This window comes from Pieris napi, chromosome 13, assembly GCF_905475465.1.
Source record: "Pieris napi chromosome 13, ilPieNapi1.2, whole genome shotgun sequence".
Lineage (NCBI taxonomy): Eukaryota > Metazoa > Arthropoda > Insecta > Lepidoptera > Pieridae > Pieris > Pieris napi.
In genome coordinates this window covers 7,706,170-7,721,184 of record NC_062246.1, presented here as the reverse complement: position 1 = coordinate 7,721,184, position 15,015 = coordinate 7,706,170, and the positions used below count along the sequence as shown (strand labels likewise).

At 33.5% G+C, this 15,015-nt stretch overlaps 2 protein-coding genes across 3 annotated transcripts in view; one reads left to right on the top strand and one right to left on the bottom strand.

Moving 5' to 3' along the window:
* The window catches only part of LOC125055470 (rho guanine nucleotide exchange factor 11), a 137,465-nt gene extending 135,555 nt beyond the window's left edge, over nucleotides 1-1,910 (top strand). For both annotated transcript variants that reach the window (XM_047657933.1, XM_047657932.1), the window contains exon 41: nucleotides 276-1,910. In XM_047657933.1, coding sequence (XP_047513889.1) covers nucleotides 276-299 — 24 coding nt within the window. In that variant the 3' untranslated portion in view covers nucleotides 300-1,910. The remainder of the gene's footprint in view (nucleotides 1-275) is intronic.
* Nucleotides 1,911-2,289: 379 nt separating this feature from the next.
* On the bottom strand, nucleotides 2,290-13,220 carry LOC125055273 (putative serine protease F56F10.1). Its single transcript, XM_047657663.1, has 11 exons — nucleotides 13,159-13,220; nucleotides 12,801-12,952; nucleotides 12,394-12,578; nucleotides 8,159-8,269; nucleotides 7,377-7,510; nucleotides 6,894-7,032; nucleotides 5,972-6,120; nucleotides 5,435-5,557; nucleotides 3,811-3,943; nucleotides 2,910-3,104; nucleotides 2,290-2,496 (listed from the first exon to the last, which is right to left on the bottom strand). The coding sequence occupies exons 1-11, from the start codon at nucleotides 13,160-13,162 to the stop codon at nucleotides 2,331-2,333; spliced, it is 1,491 nt and encodes a 496-aa protein (XP_047513619.1). The 5' UTR covers nucleotides 13,163-13,220; the 3' UTR covers nucleotides 2,290-2,330.
* Nucleotides 13,221-15,015: the final 1,795 nt, after the last annotated feature.

Sequence of the window (15,015 nt, the reverse complement as noted above, 5' to 3'; positions counted from 1 at the left end):
AATATTTATTAATTCTCTTACATTAAGTGTAACATAAATTCTATTATTATTCGAATGTTGTTTTTAAATTATGTCCAATGCCGTAGCATCATCCGTGGGCAACTTCATTCTGTTAATTTTGTGTCACGGTGCGCGCGCATCGTAAAATTTCACTCTCATCAATTTTTCATAACGCGCCTTAAGAAGTATAACTTCAAAAATATGTTAAAAATTTGAAACTTTTCAATAAGAAACGTGTGTTTTTAATATAACTTATATAATTTGTCTTGTTCCAGGACCAACCGAGTAACGGAGGCTGATCACAGCTGGCGAAAACTAAATTGACGTTCGACCAAAAAGCTGGTCTTTTGACTTTGTACAACGCCATCTCTCGGCCAATTCCATCAAAATCCCAACGGGTTGAATCGATCGCCGATATCGAGTAAAGCGATTCGAAATTGTATATTTTGTAATAATTTTTTTCTGTTACCTTTCTCTGTAAGTAGTATTAAAAATTTATTTTATTCCATACGTAAATTGTGATCACTTGTATAGAGAAAAATCAATATTTCTGTCTCGCAAATTTTAAGTTATGTAATGTAAATAAATCTTTAATTTTATTTTATTTTATCGAGAAGTATTATTGGACAATACAAAATCATTTTGATCATTAGCTGCTTAGGTCTGTTTGTTTTAGGAGGTTTCTTTATATGTATTTAAAATTTGAATTCAATTATACAATATTAAGAATTTTTTATTTTGGCTGTTCGTAAAAGTTTTTGCACATATTCAGCTATTTTTGTCACTAAGCATTTTTTAATAAAATACATTTCCGATATATATTATAAATATTCTTTAATGTTAATAGTAAGCGGCTGTTATTCCACGAATAAAACTTTGTTACGTCGGTAGTAGTTAAGAGAAAATGCCCACGAGATACATTTAATGCCATATTCTGATACTAATGTCCGAACCGATCAAAATATGCATTTTTTCATATAAACGTCATTCTACCCTCTTTTTAGAAATACTAGAAATTAATATTTTTAACTATTGTGTATTGTAAAGAATATGCTTTTAATATCAAATTTAATAAATCTTTACCCATTAATAAGTACCCACTTTTTTGTAAAAAATATTTGACGTTTTTTGTTAAATGTGTATTTTCCATTATTACCATATACGCTGTTTCATTTTGCGATTATATATTCTGAAATACAAATACACTTAAATCAATATTTTTCGTAATATTTCTCTAAAAAACTGAAACAGCATATAGGAAATATATGTAAGGTGATAATAAGTGTCTAACGATAGCCATAGAGTTGTAACATAATATGTATGTACAAGAGAAATATTATATGTTTTGTACCTTAGGCTAGTTATACACCAAAAACCATCCAATTTTTGACACTATTTATAGCTCGGCGCACATTTCTGTTCCGTTACATTCGGGAATGTCACTAGATGGCGCTGAACTTAAAAAATAGTCACCATAGAAATATACTGGATTTATAAGAGACAATTTTAGACAGTTTTGATGACGAATGTGCGCCCTGTTAGCTTTATCTATTGGGCTTTTGTAAACTCGAATATATATATCTTAAATGTTTATTCTTGATTTAGCGCAGATTGAGTAACTTGTATAAAAATTTCGACAATTTCTTCATTTACTGATGTTAGGTGGTATCCATTAAAGTGCTCAGTCTGCGTTGACTCCTAAAGGGTGTCGTGTAGGAATCATTATTAATCATTCCTTAATATTGTTAGTTTTTATATATTTATTGAAAATGTTTCGATTTCTTATAGACGCTTCTATCGGTTTAGCTTGAATATAATCTGTGGTATAGTTGCCTACACGCACCGCTTCGATGTTACAAATATAATTATGTATTAATTAGTAGTATCAATAAATACATACCGTTAAACGATTTATGTGTTTTTATACAAAACTCTTGTCTTTATTTTATGGTCACACTGTCAAATGATAGATTTCTTTATGAATTTAATTCTTATAACTGACAAGTTACAAAAGAATACAAAAGCACGCGAGCCAGAGGGCTCTAATGCCAGAGTATTGAGTGTCCATGGGCGGCGTTATCACTTAACATCAGTTGAGCCTCCTGCCCGTTTGCTTCCCGTTTGTTTAATAAAAAAAATCCACAGGAAACGGACTATAGACAGATAAATCAAATATTATTATTATAGATTATGGCAAATTCACTCAAAATACAAGTCGTTTTTAGGTTTGTCCTACAAAGATAACTTTCAACGTTAGGTTTTGGCCTAGTACAGATTGTAATAATAAAATACAAAATGAAAAATTTATTTCAAAATGGTTATGACTAAGATTACAAAATTAATGCTATAACGGATAGCAATAGCACTATAGGAGTAACCACAGAGACATGCGCAGACGCAACTGATAAATGTGATCCGGTCATGTGATACGCCATGTATTCAATTACTGCTAATTTTGTTTCTCTTAATTCTTCAGTTTCACTATTCACCATGGGCCTGAAAAAGCAATAGTTATTGAATTATCTCTAAACTTATATTTATTTAAAATTACTAAGGGATGGATGGAAATTGACCTTTCGGTAAAGTGGAGAATTCAACCTAAAGGAATAGGAGAGAATTGAACCCAAACCTCTTTCTGCTCGTGCAAGAAAAAAAGTGGGAAAATTAATAGTAATGAAACTAGGAAATAATATATAAGTATAAAATACAAATGATCCCGGTCGGAAATCACAACGATGGAGGGTCGATGTTTGTGTGGTCTGCATATTACCTTAGGAAAATATCAACTAATCGAAAGAGACAGTATGCTAGTGGACTCTAATTTACGGGTTTTTGAAACATTTGTAGGAATTGAAACGCGTAAGCGCTACCTTCTTGGGATAAGTCTTAATAAAATATATCAAGCTTACATCACTGTTCTGCAATGCGATACATCAGGTACAAAGTAGACAGGTGACAGTGGAGTGCTGTGGGTTACATTAGGGCCCATGGGCCTCCATGGGTCAATCCCACCAGTGACAGACACCACATAGTCGGGCAAAGTTCTTCCGCCGAAGAAGAGATTGGTACGTCTTATGCCTGAGCGGAGAAGATTTTCGTCTACACTGAAAAGTATAAGTTTATAGGATTTTAATAAAGTATTAGGTATTTGCAATAGTTAAAATATTTTGCAAATAGTATTGAACTCCATAGAGGATTATTCATTTTTCATAGTTATCATTTAGTTTCATATTCGGCTCGAAGGACCAAAATTTACAGTTCCTGGGTCATCGGGGTGCTTTAAATAATAGAGGATTTTAGTTTTACTCTATACTAACCACTCGCGTTCAACAATAGAATATAAGCGAAATAATGAAATGTTAATTGCTATGAAACGAATGAATGTAATGTAACAGTCCGAGAGAGTGCCTACGTCTGGCTATACTCTCGGGGCGTAACTCCGACGATTTAGGAAATTGCCACGCTTATAAAACTAAGAAAGTCTGAGTGGGCTAAATCTTGGCTCGTACATGTTAAGATAATTAATTGCAAAATTATATAATGCCCGTGATTCAAAGTTAACGTTGCGTCCTATTGATTACAAATCAAATACGTTTTTTACACTTCATTTAGGTTTTTCTTTTATTAAAAACCACGAAGCGTTTCTTTAAATCATGGCAGTTAAGATTTTAGCTTCAGTTTTTACACGCTGTATATAATATACACGGAGGCTTCGAATTCGTTTCGTTCCTTCAGTCGCGTCGTCATCTTCAAGCAGTATTACGGTACGCTTTGGATGTGTATTTTACATTATTTGTCTGATCGACTTACTTGTTTGAGAAGAAATCCTTGCACATCTGATGGAAGTATTCCAATGGCACAGTCTGCAGGAAAGGCTGTTTGTCGCTGGTCGTCGTCTGGTACCATCCATACTCAACACAGGTCTGATAAGTCCACAGCCGCACTGAACAAAAAATATCGTAAACATCGAGAATAATAAATAATGAATATGCTTTTAACGTATTTAGTTTACATCTATGGTTTTGTCGTGTCGAAAACTTCCAGACAATATAATGTTCGTAATAATGACAGAAATATTTAATAGTTAAAATTGTCGGTAAATTCAATTTTCAATTATTTTATAATTTACTACGCAAACACGTAGCAAAGTAACATAGCATTGTCTGGTTAGTGACGTATGCTAATTGGCCGGCTGGTATACCATGTGAGCGCTGACACTAGTTTATTGTAGCATGTAGCCGACCATCTGATTGATTACTGCGACTCGTTCGCAACGCGCTTCTGAACACATACGGGAATAAAGTCTTATTTAGAATATCATTGCATATCTACGAGCAGTTATAATCTAGTGGCAGGCACTACGTCTAGGTTAGTAGGTTTGGCAAAACACGTTTGTCGTGGTTTTAAACTAGTAGATAAGGTAGATAACATACAATAATTTGAATAATATACAACATTTATGTAATTTTACCAGTGACGCTACAATCTTTTAAGGTCTGGGCCTCACATTTCTGTATCTGTTTCGAGATCATTTGTTTTTTTCTAATATGAAGAAGGTAATCAGATTTCGGTAAATTTTTCGAATCAAGGCTCTAACTAAAAACAGCACCAAATGTTTTCTATCGTTCTTTATGGCTTGTACTACACCCAAGAAATATTAAGGAGGTACTTTGAACTCCTTAAAAAAATTAAAAGACTGATAATATTACATGCATGATGTAAATGATATTGTCTTAGTACCCAGTGAACATTCACAGATCATGATGTTTTAATTAATTTCTATGGGGTCAAAGAGAATGCACCACATTATTGCATGGTACAACATTGCGGAGTAATTAAACTATGTAAAAAATAATTTGGAGCTGTTTTAAGATGGAGCCGTGAATCGACGAATTTATTCAGCTTTCTGTGGCTGACACACGCCGTCGACTTTTTCAGCTAAAATCCTTTTTTCTTCACCGTACGAACACTCAATTGAACACTCGCCCAATGCGCATATAGACTGAAAGTGCATTGGTGCATAGGCTGAGTTGGAACCTACGACCACTGAGATGAGAGTCGCACGCTGAAGCCACTAAGCCAACAGTTAATATAAAAGAGTTGTTGGATTTTAATTAAGGTTTGTACGTCATTCTCTGCCCTAAATTATACGTAGAATCTTCATCTTATTATCAATTACATAGTTGAAGTATATTATATCGTGTGTATAAAACTAATCGAAAAGCAATCAATTCAGGTTGATTGTATGTATCGCACTGTATAGGTGCAATTAGTTTTCAATACATCAATGTACATACAACGCAATGCTCTAGTACAACTATTTGCAAGTATAATATTAGGTAGCAGCCCCATGTAAATATTAAACACAATATATAATAATAGTGTTTTGTTAAATCTTCGGCATCAAGTAATATGATAATTTTTAATTACTTACTAGTAGCATCTTTAGCGTCAAAGTCAGTGTTGCGATGATTATTAACAACTACAGAGTACCGTGATTCAATACACGCCTCGTTCATACTATTTATCCAATTCGCCAGTCGCTGCACAGGATCCGCTGTAAAATCAATGAATTAAAAAATCTTTATCGATAATCTTTACAGCGTGAAAGTAAAGTAAAAAAGAAGTACTATGTTGTCGCCGTATTAGTATCAAATTGAAGGTTGGACTCTTGCTGCGAGAAGAAGAAGATAGAAGTAGTCTATTAAAGAAGACTCTGGCGCCTCGAAGCTTTTGAGATGTGTTAACGTCGCTTCGTACCAGCTGGACCCAAAGAGTGAATCCTTCAGCGAATCGGGATGATATGAAAGTTTATGCAAACTGTTAAAATAAGGAGAGTCGCATATCTTGGTAAGCAGCTTATAATTATGGGCAACATTCCAGGCAAGAGACGGGTTGGTAGATGGATGAAGTGGTTGCGGAACGTACGACGAACGAACAGTGAATATAGCGTTTTTAAAGGTGATCTTACATTCAGTCGCTTCAGTGATGACTCCACAGGCTTTAGCAATGTTGCCCGGCATGGCATATTGCACTAGTACTGCAAAGGTTTCCGTTATGCCATACCAGAAAAATGTACTGCTATCTAACGTTGCGTTTGCTTGCAGGGGAGCACAGGTGCTGTAATAGAGTGATAGCTAGTTACGTTACAGTTTACAGAGGTTCACGTTGGGTTAAACCGAGACCAAGAACTGAAGGCATGCTCCATCCCTGCAAGTACTGGACTCGATCTCCACCAGCTTTTTCTTCAAAAGCGAGCGGCCCGATCTGTGAAGGATATGTCGCAGCCAACTAGCTTAATAAGCCGTTCAATTAACAGCCTAGCTTTTTAACTAAACGGCGCCGTTTAACTAGCGGTGTGAAAGATGTTCATCCAGTTGATCAAACTGCTAGGCAAATTACTTGGACCGATGACATTTCATTACTTGCCTAGCCTGTTGACTGTTAATTTAAATTTAATTCCACTTTCTGCCAATCTCAAACTCGAAACGAAACTCTTCAAACTGTCAATATGCCGTCGGCAAACCACAACTTTGATGGTGTTTTACAAAGTTTCATGAAAAACAAGCACGTATCGGAAGAGTGTAGTGACAATAATAATGTGATTTTGACTCAAGCAATTTAATTTTAAAATAAATATTTTTTTTTCATGCTTCATCTTTTTTATTTCTGCCAAATAATGACTCTATCGTACGAATGGCATAAGCTTTAGCCAGCCAGTTTATAAAATGCAGTAACAAACGCTACGGCTGAAAAACTTTCAGGCCGCTAGTTAAACAAGGCCATTTAGTTAAAAGGCTAGGCTGTTAATTAAACGGCTAATTAAGCTAGTTGGCTGTAACATATGTAAACAAAAAGAGACCAAGATCTGAGTTTGCAACGGGGAAACTTACTTGAACATGGTAGAGATTTGTGCAGCTCCTTCAGTAGTATAAAGCATGTCCCTCATGCGTGTAACAGCCTCTGATATACTAGCCACGCACGCCTCACCACCTTGATTGCGGAGCGCCTCCGTAATTACCTCTAAATATTCTATAAAAACAGAACGTTCAATTACTACGATGAGTGATTATATTGACTAAAGCTGGAAACAAAATATTAACCAAAGAATGAAGTTCACTTTACAAAGCCTTGGAGGCTTTTCAATTTAAAAATTCATATATTTTTATATGTTAAGGTACATTGATTTGAATGACACAATTTTCAAGAATCTACATGAGTAATATTCATAACATTTTACCAAAAAGATACTTAGTAGACCAAAATGCGTAGCGATAGATTCACAATTTCTAAAAAATCGACAAGCAAGTAAATTTTAAATGCTAATCCGTATTGTTTTAGGTCTTTGACTACCCGGTATAACAATTTATTTTAACCTGGGAAGTCCTCTTGTGCATGCAGTGGTCCGCTATCGGAGAAGGCAACATCAACAAGATGCGGATAAGCCAAACGCATCCAGGTCGCCATCGTGCCAGCGTACGAACACCCCACAAGACCAACTGAAGCGTTCCTGAAAAAATACATGCATGGATAATGATACATATTTGTGTTTTTATCCGGCATTTAATATTATTCATTAAAGCTGAACATCTAAAAATCTAAATCTCTAAGTAAATGTTACAGATTTTAGTTATGTTGCATTTAAAATTCAGATAAGCATAATTTTTTAAACCGTATGATTAAATGTTTTGATTGTGTGAATCTTGCGAAACATTATAGTAAATTACAATATTTTTTCAAATATAACGTGTGTTTAACGTCGTTTAACAGATCTCAGTTTGCGTACCTTTTTGATTGTGGCTCGACCCTCTTTAAATATGTTTTTGCAAGGAGTAACTATAGGTCGACTAACCTCGATTCACATTAAGATTATTTCGTGTGTGTATTATGTGACGTATCTATGTATATGCAAAGCGTTATTTAAGACGACAATTATTGTGGTTAGGTTTAGGTTAGTTAAGTTAGGTTAGCATAGTTTTTCCTCTTTTTTGTTCTTTGTGTTTGTTATGTTCAATTTTATATTTATAGTGCCTCGGTACCTACCTTTAATTTACACAAATATAGTATGTATAATGCCATTAGTAACTGTGTATTCATTTGGTGGGTTTATATCAATATTCAAATAAATGATTAATATTTAGTTATCAGTTATTATTACCTGAATCTTCCATTTTCAAAGTCATCACTTTTAACGTGTTGTATGAATTCAGCAAGATCGCCGAGCGCCTGATCCACGTTCAAAAAACGCAGGTTTGTTAAGCTTGTGTCCCTGAAATTTATTTTTTAAATAAAAATATTGTATCCGTTATAGACTAGCGGCTTAATTTTCATTCATTTATAGCAATAAATTTTTATTTAATTATTCCTAAATGTTTAATGAACGTCTAAAGGCTTTTGATAATGACATTAATAGCCCTTATTTTCCACATCCCCATTACAGTCCACACACAGCTTGCTTTAATAATACTTGACAAATAGGTGATCATCTTTATCGTACAACATATTTTTTTTTAAAGACAATTCACACTAATTAACCTACTCCCATGCTAAGCTGGTGAAGCTTGTGTTATGGGTACTACGCAACGGATATACATACATATTATAGATAGTTAGAGATATAAATACATATTAAAACGCCCAAGACCTAAGCACAACACCAAATGCTCATCACATCGATGTTCGTCTCAGCCGGGGATCGAACCCGGGACCCATGGATTCGCAGTCTACTAACCACTAGACCAATGAGTCGTCAAATTAATGTCAGAGAGTCGAACACGTGAATAGAACGAATAGCCGAGGTACGAACACACGACCTCTGAATGGAGAGTCACGTATCAAGCTACTAGGCTAATATAGCTCAAAAATTATAATAATAATTTAGTTTATTAAGCAGTGTTTAGTTTGCAATATGTACCAACTTCATGAATCATAGGTCACTCGGTCAGCTAAATTAATTAAACCTAATTCGCATAATATAAAGGTCATATGTAAAGTCTTCGTTTGCGTTCTCAGCTGACAATGTAATTTAAACCTTACATATCTGGTACAGCCTATTCATAATCACAAGTACATTCAAATGTTCGATAAGTTTGTCAAGTAGCCTTTGCATATATTATTTAAATTTATGTTAAACAATATAAAATAAACCGGTTTTATTCGTATAAAATAGCTGCTCATTTTCTTGAAATTAATTCTAGTAAATAAATTTAAGAAAATATTCTATAACTTAGTTTTATATTTGATTAATTGGAGAGTGATAAATGTTGTTTTATTTCTGCCCTATAGTATAAGATCCCGATATACAACGACCTTCACCGAGATGCTTATTTAATGAAACGTATTTTATATTTAATTTAATATGTCAATAAATATAATCCATATGGGTTGCCTAGCAAATTTCAGTCCAGAGTATGCTTAATTAATATTTAAAAAAAATATTTTTTTATAATTTGCATGTAGTAAATTTTTTAAATTTTTTTCAATCAATATTTTTAATCAGGGTAGTATTATGTATGAATCACTATAACCTTCTTTTTTACTAAAGATGTATATATACTTTAGTGTCACATAAAAAATATACACATAAATAATTAATTGATTAAAAACAACCTAACGTTTGCATATTCTATGGGCTTCATACTATCGATTGGTATAGAATTTATCTAATAATCATACCGGTGAAATGTTTAACAATTTTTTTTACCTATCAAATTTAGGCAACCTATATGGATTATATTTATTGACATATTAAATTACATATAAAATACGTTTCATTAAATAAGCATCTCGGTGAAGGTCGTTGTATATCGGGATCTTAGACCAATACTAAATTTTGAAGTTGTAATGTAATACGTTAAATTCATTGTCCAAGGCAATAATTCATAGACATCAGACAGTCCCTATCGGTCGTTACGGATGGTCTGGCGTCGAGCCATTCTGTCTGGCACGTGCGACTACCAACATACATACACGCTCATATTCTAGGCTACCCCTGCAGTCAATACCAAAGTTAATTTAATTTATAGCAATCATGCAAAATCCTCATGTGATCTAACTAAAATTAAAGAATTCTAAATAAGAACTGATAGTTAATTGTTCCAAATAGCGGTTTACTCATTGTCATTATATTAATCGTTTAAAGTATAGAAAAGTACTTAGGGTTTTACCAATGACAAATGATACTCATTTCTACACAAATAAATTTTTTGACGGATTTTAATAAAATATGACCGGAAATTCTGACATGTCCGAAATTTTGAATTCTTGCAAAAGGCAGATTCGATTTTCAAATGACTCAAACGCGGGAAGTAGTAAAATTTTATTTAGCATGCGCTTTAGTATAGGCATCGGGTCGGATCAGCACTGGTATCACAAGTTTAAGGCACTGAGGGTGGAACTTACTCACGCGTGAAGAAAATATTGCCAGGAAACATACCTCGCGCTCATAAAGTTTTGTTAACAGATTTATCATGACGAATACTAAAAACCTTGAGGTTTCGAACAAACCCGGGGATTTCCTGCGACTGATTTGAGAAGATGCAATACCTATCAGTACTTATTCAGTACATAATAATCAGGACTTATTTTTATAATGTCGGTCTTCAATATGGAAAAGCGTACTGGGGTTTTTTAACAGCACAAGTGCGGTTATTATAAATTTATTTAAAACTTGCGGTTAACCTCTGACAGGATAATACCGTCGAGGGACGAAGCTTACTACTGAAATAGTCTATTGTAATCACAGTCATAACTGGTTATAGGCAGTTATCATGTAACACCGATAACCAATAGAGCTCCGCGGGGACGGTGTTAGGTCGTGATTTGGAATCAGCACCGACTAATTAACGTTTATAGCTCGTAGTGTTCCGATGGGAATGCCCTTACACCGAAACATCGAATAAATGAAGGGAATACAAGGGCAATCTGATTTGTCACGATCAGTTTATGCGAGGCTTAAAATAGAACCTTTCACATGACATAACGCGTGGAGCGTATAATGTGGAGTCCATAAATTCACTTTTCGACGAAACAATAATTATGTCCGCCTGCCCCAATCAAACACCTTTTTCTAATATGTAAAAACAAAGCTTATTATTAATAGCTCAAATACCAGCTGTATTTGAGACCTGTAGGTGTTCATCAGGTTTAAGAAGATAAATATAATTCAACGCGGAGTATCTGATAACAAAAATAAAACTAGTATGTATAAAGTTTTTATGGATTTAAAATGATATTAAATTCGCACGGTAATGAATGTTGACTTGTTCTAAAAAGATAAATGAATGGACTATAGACTCTGAAGATAAAGACATCATCTCGTGTATGTGATTCATTGTAAGTATAGTCCAAGCTAAACTAAAATTTATCGCATAAATGCTAATTACAAACAAAACATCCGTCACATATAAGTACAATTAATTCATATGACTAATACATATAGTGATACATTCATATGATATTTATTTGAGTCATCAAGTCGTTAACCTTAATCGAAAGAGGTTGACAGGTACACAAGTTGAATATCTCTGTTATCTTAACGACAATAATATTCTCCGCCGATTCTGTCGCGGTAACATATCTCTATTAAGACTAGCCGTGCAGGAGGAATTTTAGTGCACAAGAGTGTTTCTGTATAAATGCACCATATGAATTAAGATCTATTTATATAGGATAGATTTCGGACACTACCACAGTATTGTAAGAGTATGACACATTTAAACACCAACCTCTGAACCTGTTTAATCAATAATGGTCGCTAAAAAATACAGATACGAAAAGCTAAATCAAATATAATACAAAAACTGGTAACAAAAACAAATAATCAAATAAAAAAAGAAACAAATTTAAACTTAATTGCAAAACATATTAAAGAAACAATTTAATTAAATAACACAAATGATTTTGGCTAAGTACTTCCTTTTTGTAATCAAGTGGCTGTAATCCTTTGACAATTTATTACAAGTAAGTAAATATAGATTCAGATGAAAGCTTGTGGGTTAATAGAAATAAAAGACGCCTTTTATTTAAGTTAGTATACAGTCTACAGTGTGCATGGCAGCCTCGCAATCGTATTCTAGACGAGGGCGTTACACGGTTCGATTCCTGCTGCATTCATTTGCATAGTAGGAACAAGTGCGGCATCGCTGTGATTATAATATTGACGATATTTACATACTCATTATAGTATATTGTATAAAGTAAATCGATAATTCAACGATAAGAAAATTATAATTTAAATACATTATTATAACTATTAATACTGTGTATTCTACTAGTAATAACAAATAGTTATAACTTTTTAACCTGGCTCTGTATTGTTTTAGTTGTACTTTATGTTTTTCAATATGTATCTAATAAATAATAAATTGTACGGGTACATAACTTGTATATTACCTGAAGGGTCTAGTCAGCCCATAATAACGATGTTCAGTATAGAACAATCCACTGCCTGTTAAAGACGCAATCTCATAAGGCAATCCCGATGAAACCCATCCAGGAGTGATCTCCCATTCTCCCCCTACATATATTACTATGTTGCTATTAGTTGCTGCAGTATTTATACCGTTGTAGTAGTAACGCTGAAAGATTAATCTAAAAATTATACATCTCGAATTGTAGTCGAAATCACGTCTGGATAAATTTCATAAAGAAAATTTTTATGACGGCTCATTAAACGATTTAGAATTAACGTTCGATTCAGCTAAGACTTTTATACAAATATGTGACATAAAGAAATCACAACAGTCTTTCAATTCTAGAGATATCTCAAATGGCCAAACGATAGAAAAGCAGAAACATACCATTGGAAACTTATCAGTGTTGGAGGCGTCAAAGTGGTTGAGTTTGACATCAAGCCATCGCTCTGGTACTTCATTACGTGAGGCAGATTCTGGAAGTGGAGGCTCCTTCATGTGCAGCCCCAGAGCTGGTGACAGGAGGAACAGCAACAGCCCTGAAAACATATACTCGTATATGAATTGTGGTTAAGTAAGGAGACTCGAAAAGGTTTGATTTGATTTAGCTATCACACGTTATAGTAAACTTTTTCTTTTTTGGGGACCTTGATTCTTTTACGACATAGTATTTTATGATTCTTTAGAAGGTCAAGTCAGACAGGACAACATGGGTAATATTTATAATACATAAAATATAACTTACACATAATTAAACACGAGTAAAAACTACACAACTAATATAACATTAAATAGAATGTTATCATTGATAGTATTTAGGTAATTGATAATAACGCTAATCTGATTGATAAGCTATTGTTATGGAATAATATAGTCTGCGACAATACGAATAAATTTATAAATAAATATATTTAAATACGTGTAATTATTTTTCCTCAGAGGAACTTGAAATATTTTTCTTACATTAGACAAAAATGATGTTAAATAATTATTTCTTTAACATAATTGTATTAAATCTGATGTTGCTGTCTCCGACACTATCGACATATTGATATGTTCGCAGAGTCAATTCACGGTAGCGATATTGTGTATATTATGTGTTTAAGTATATAATATTTACTTTAATATATTTTATTTTTTCTCGAAATTATCGTATTGGCATGATCTGTAAGGATAATGTATATATTTCTGTAAATACATAATACATTTTGAATACTATAAGAGTAAATCAGTAGTGTAGTAGGTAGCTTTATAATGATAAGATAAATAGTAGGGCCCATAACATTAACACGTTAAAATTGTCTGTAGATATTAATACTTTAAGTCATTTGACATGAATTCAAAGGGACTACAATAAAATTCAGATCACATATTTACTTACAAGTTTTAGTAAGTAAGTTTTAAAAAGTAATTCTGATAAGTAAATGCCCTTATATAAATAATACGTATTTGGTTTTATATATATATTATTCGAAGTTAATACATAAACATGTTGGATTCAATATAACAAATACACCTTGTCAAGTCACGTCTACTATTAAGAAGTAATTTCCGTCTTTTGTTATTTTTCCTCCACATCCGATACATTGAAATGCCCACCGCGGTAATATCCTGCAAAACAATATGTTCAACCTTTAATGAACCTTTAATGAACATCACTTGTGAAATTCTTTTCTAAAATAGAAGATAAGTGCCATGCCATGGAAGCATAATACCAGAAAACTCTCAAATGCTAGGCCTTTTAACAATTGTTGTTAAAAGAAATGCAATAATATCAAGTAGTACAGCATTAAGTTTAAATGTGTTTTATATTTTTCGTTGGTAAATGTAGTGAGTTAGACAGTTAACTAGCAATTGTCTGACGTAGCGGCTACTGGTGAGTGGTGAAGTTAGTTGTGTAAAATGGTCACGTGCGCCGATATGATTCAAGTAAGGTGGAGAATTAAGGAAAATGGATGTGGCGAACCTCTACTAATGCGATTTTATATAAACGATAAGCTTTTTACTAAAGCTTTTGCCTTGGGGGATTTAGTAACTTCAGCTTTTACAATAAAATATCAACGAAAAACTGAGCTTTATTTGACAGTGTAACAGAACTACAGATTACAATATGTTAAGTAATGACTGAATGATGAGTAGACCTCTACAATGATTATACAATTTGTAAAATCCTGAAGGGTGTGTATGGCTTCTGAGATGTTCCTTGAACCGCGGTAATCACTAGGCCTCTAAATATGGAGGATGTTTCATCGAATCAAAGCTTCTTGAATGGTAGCTATTGCAACTCTGGCGTTATCTTGGTGAAACAAAAAAACTTTAGGGCCCATGCCATGCGCATTTCCTGACGCAACTTTGTTATTTATCCTGCGTATCAAGTCCCCGTAATAGTGGCATCATGGATGAAGGTATTAGATCATTACCACCCACTGGAAATCCCAGAAAAAACAGAATGTATCGCATCATAACTACTTATTGAACATCCTTCGTATTTAAGTAAAACTTATTTTACAATTATAATCACCATAATATATTTTACCCTAAGTAAGGTTCGAGGTTTTAATCCTATTATAGTCACTGACAGACTACATTAAGTTGACATCTT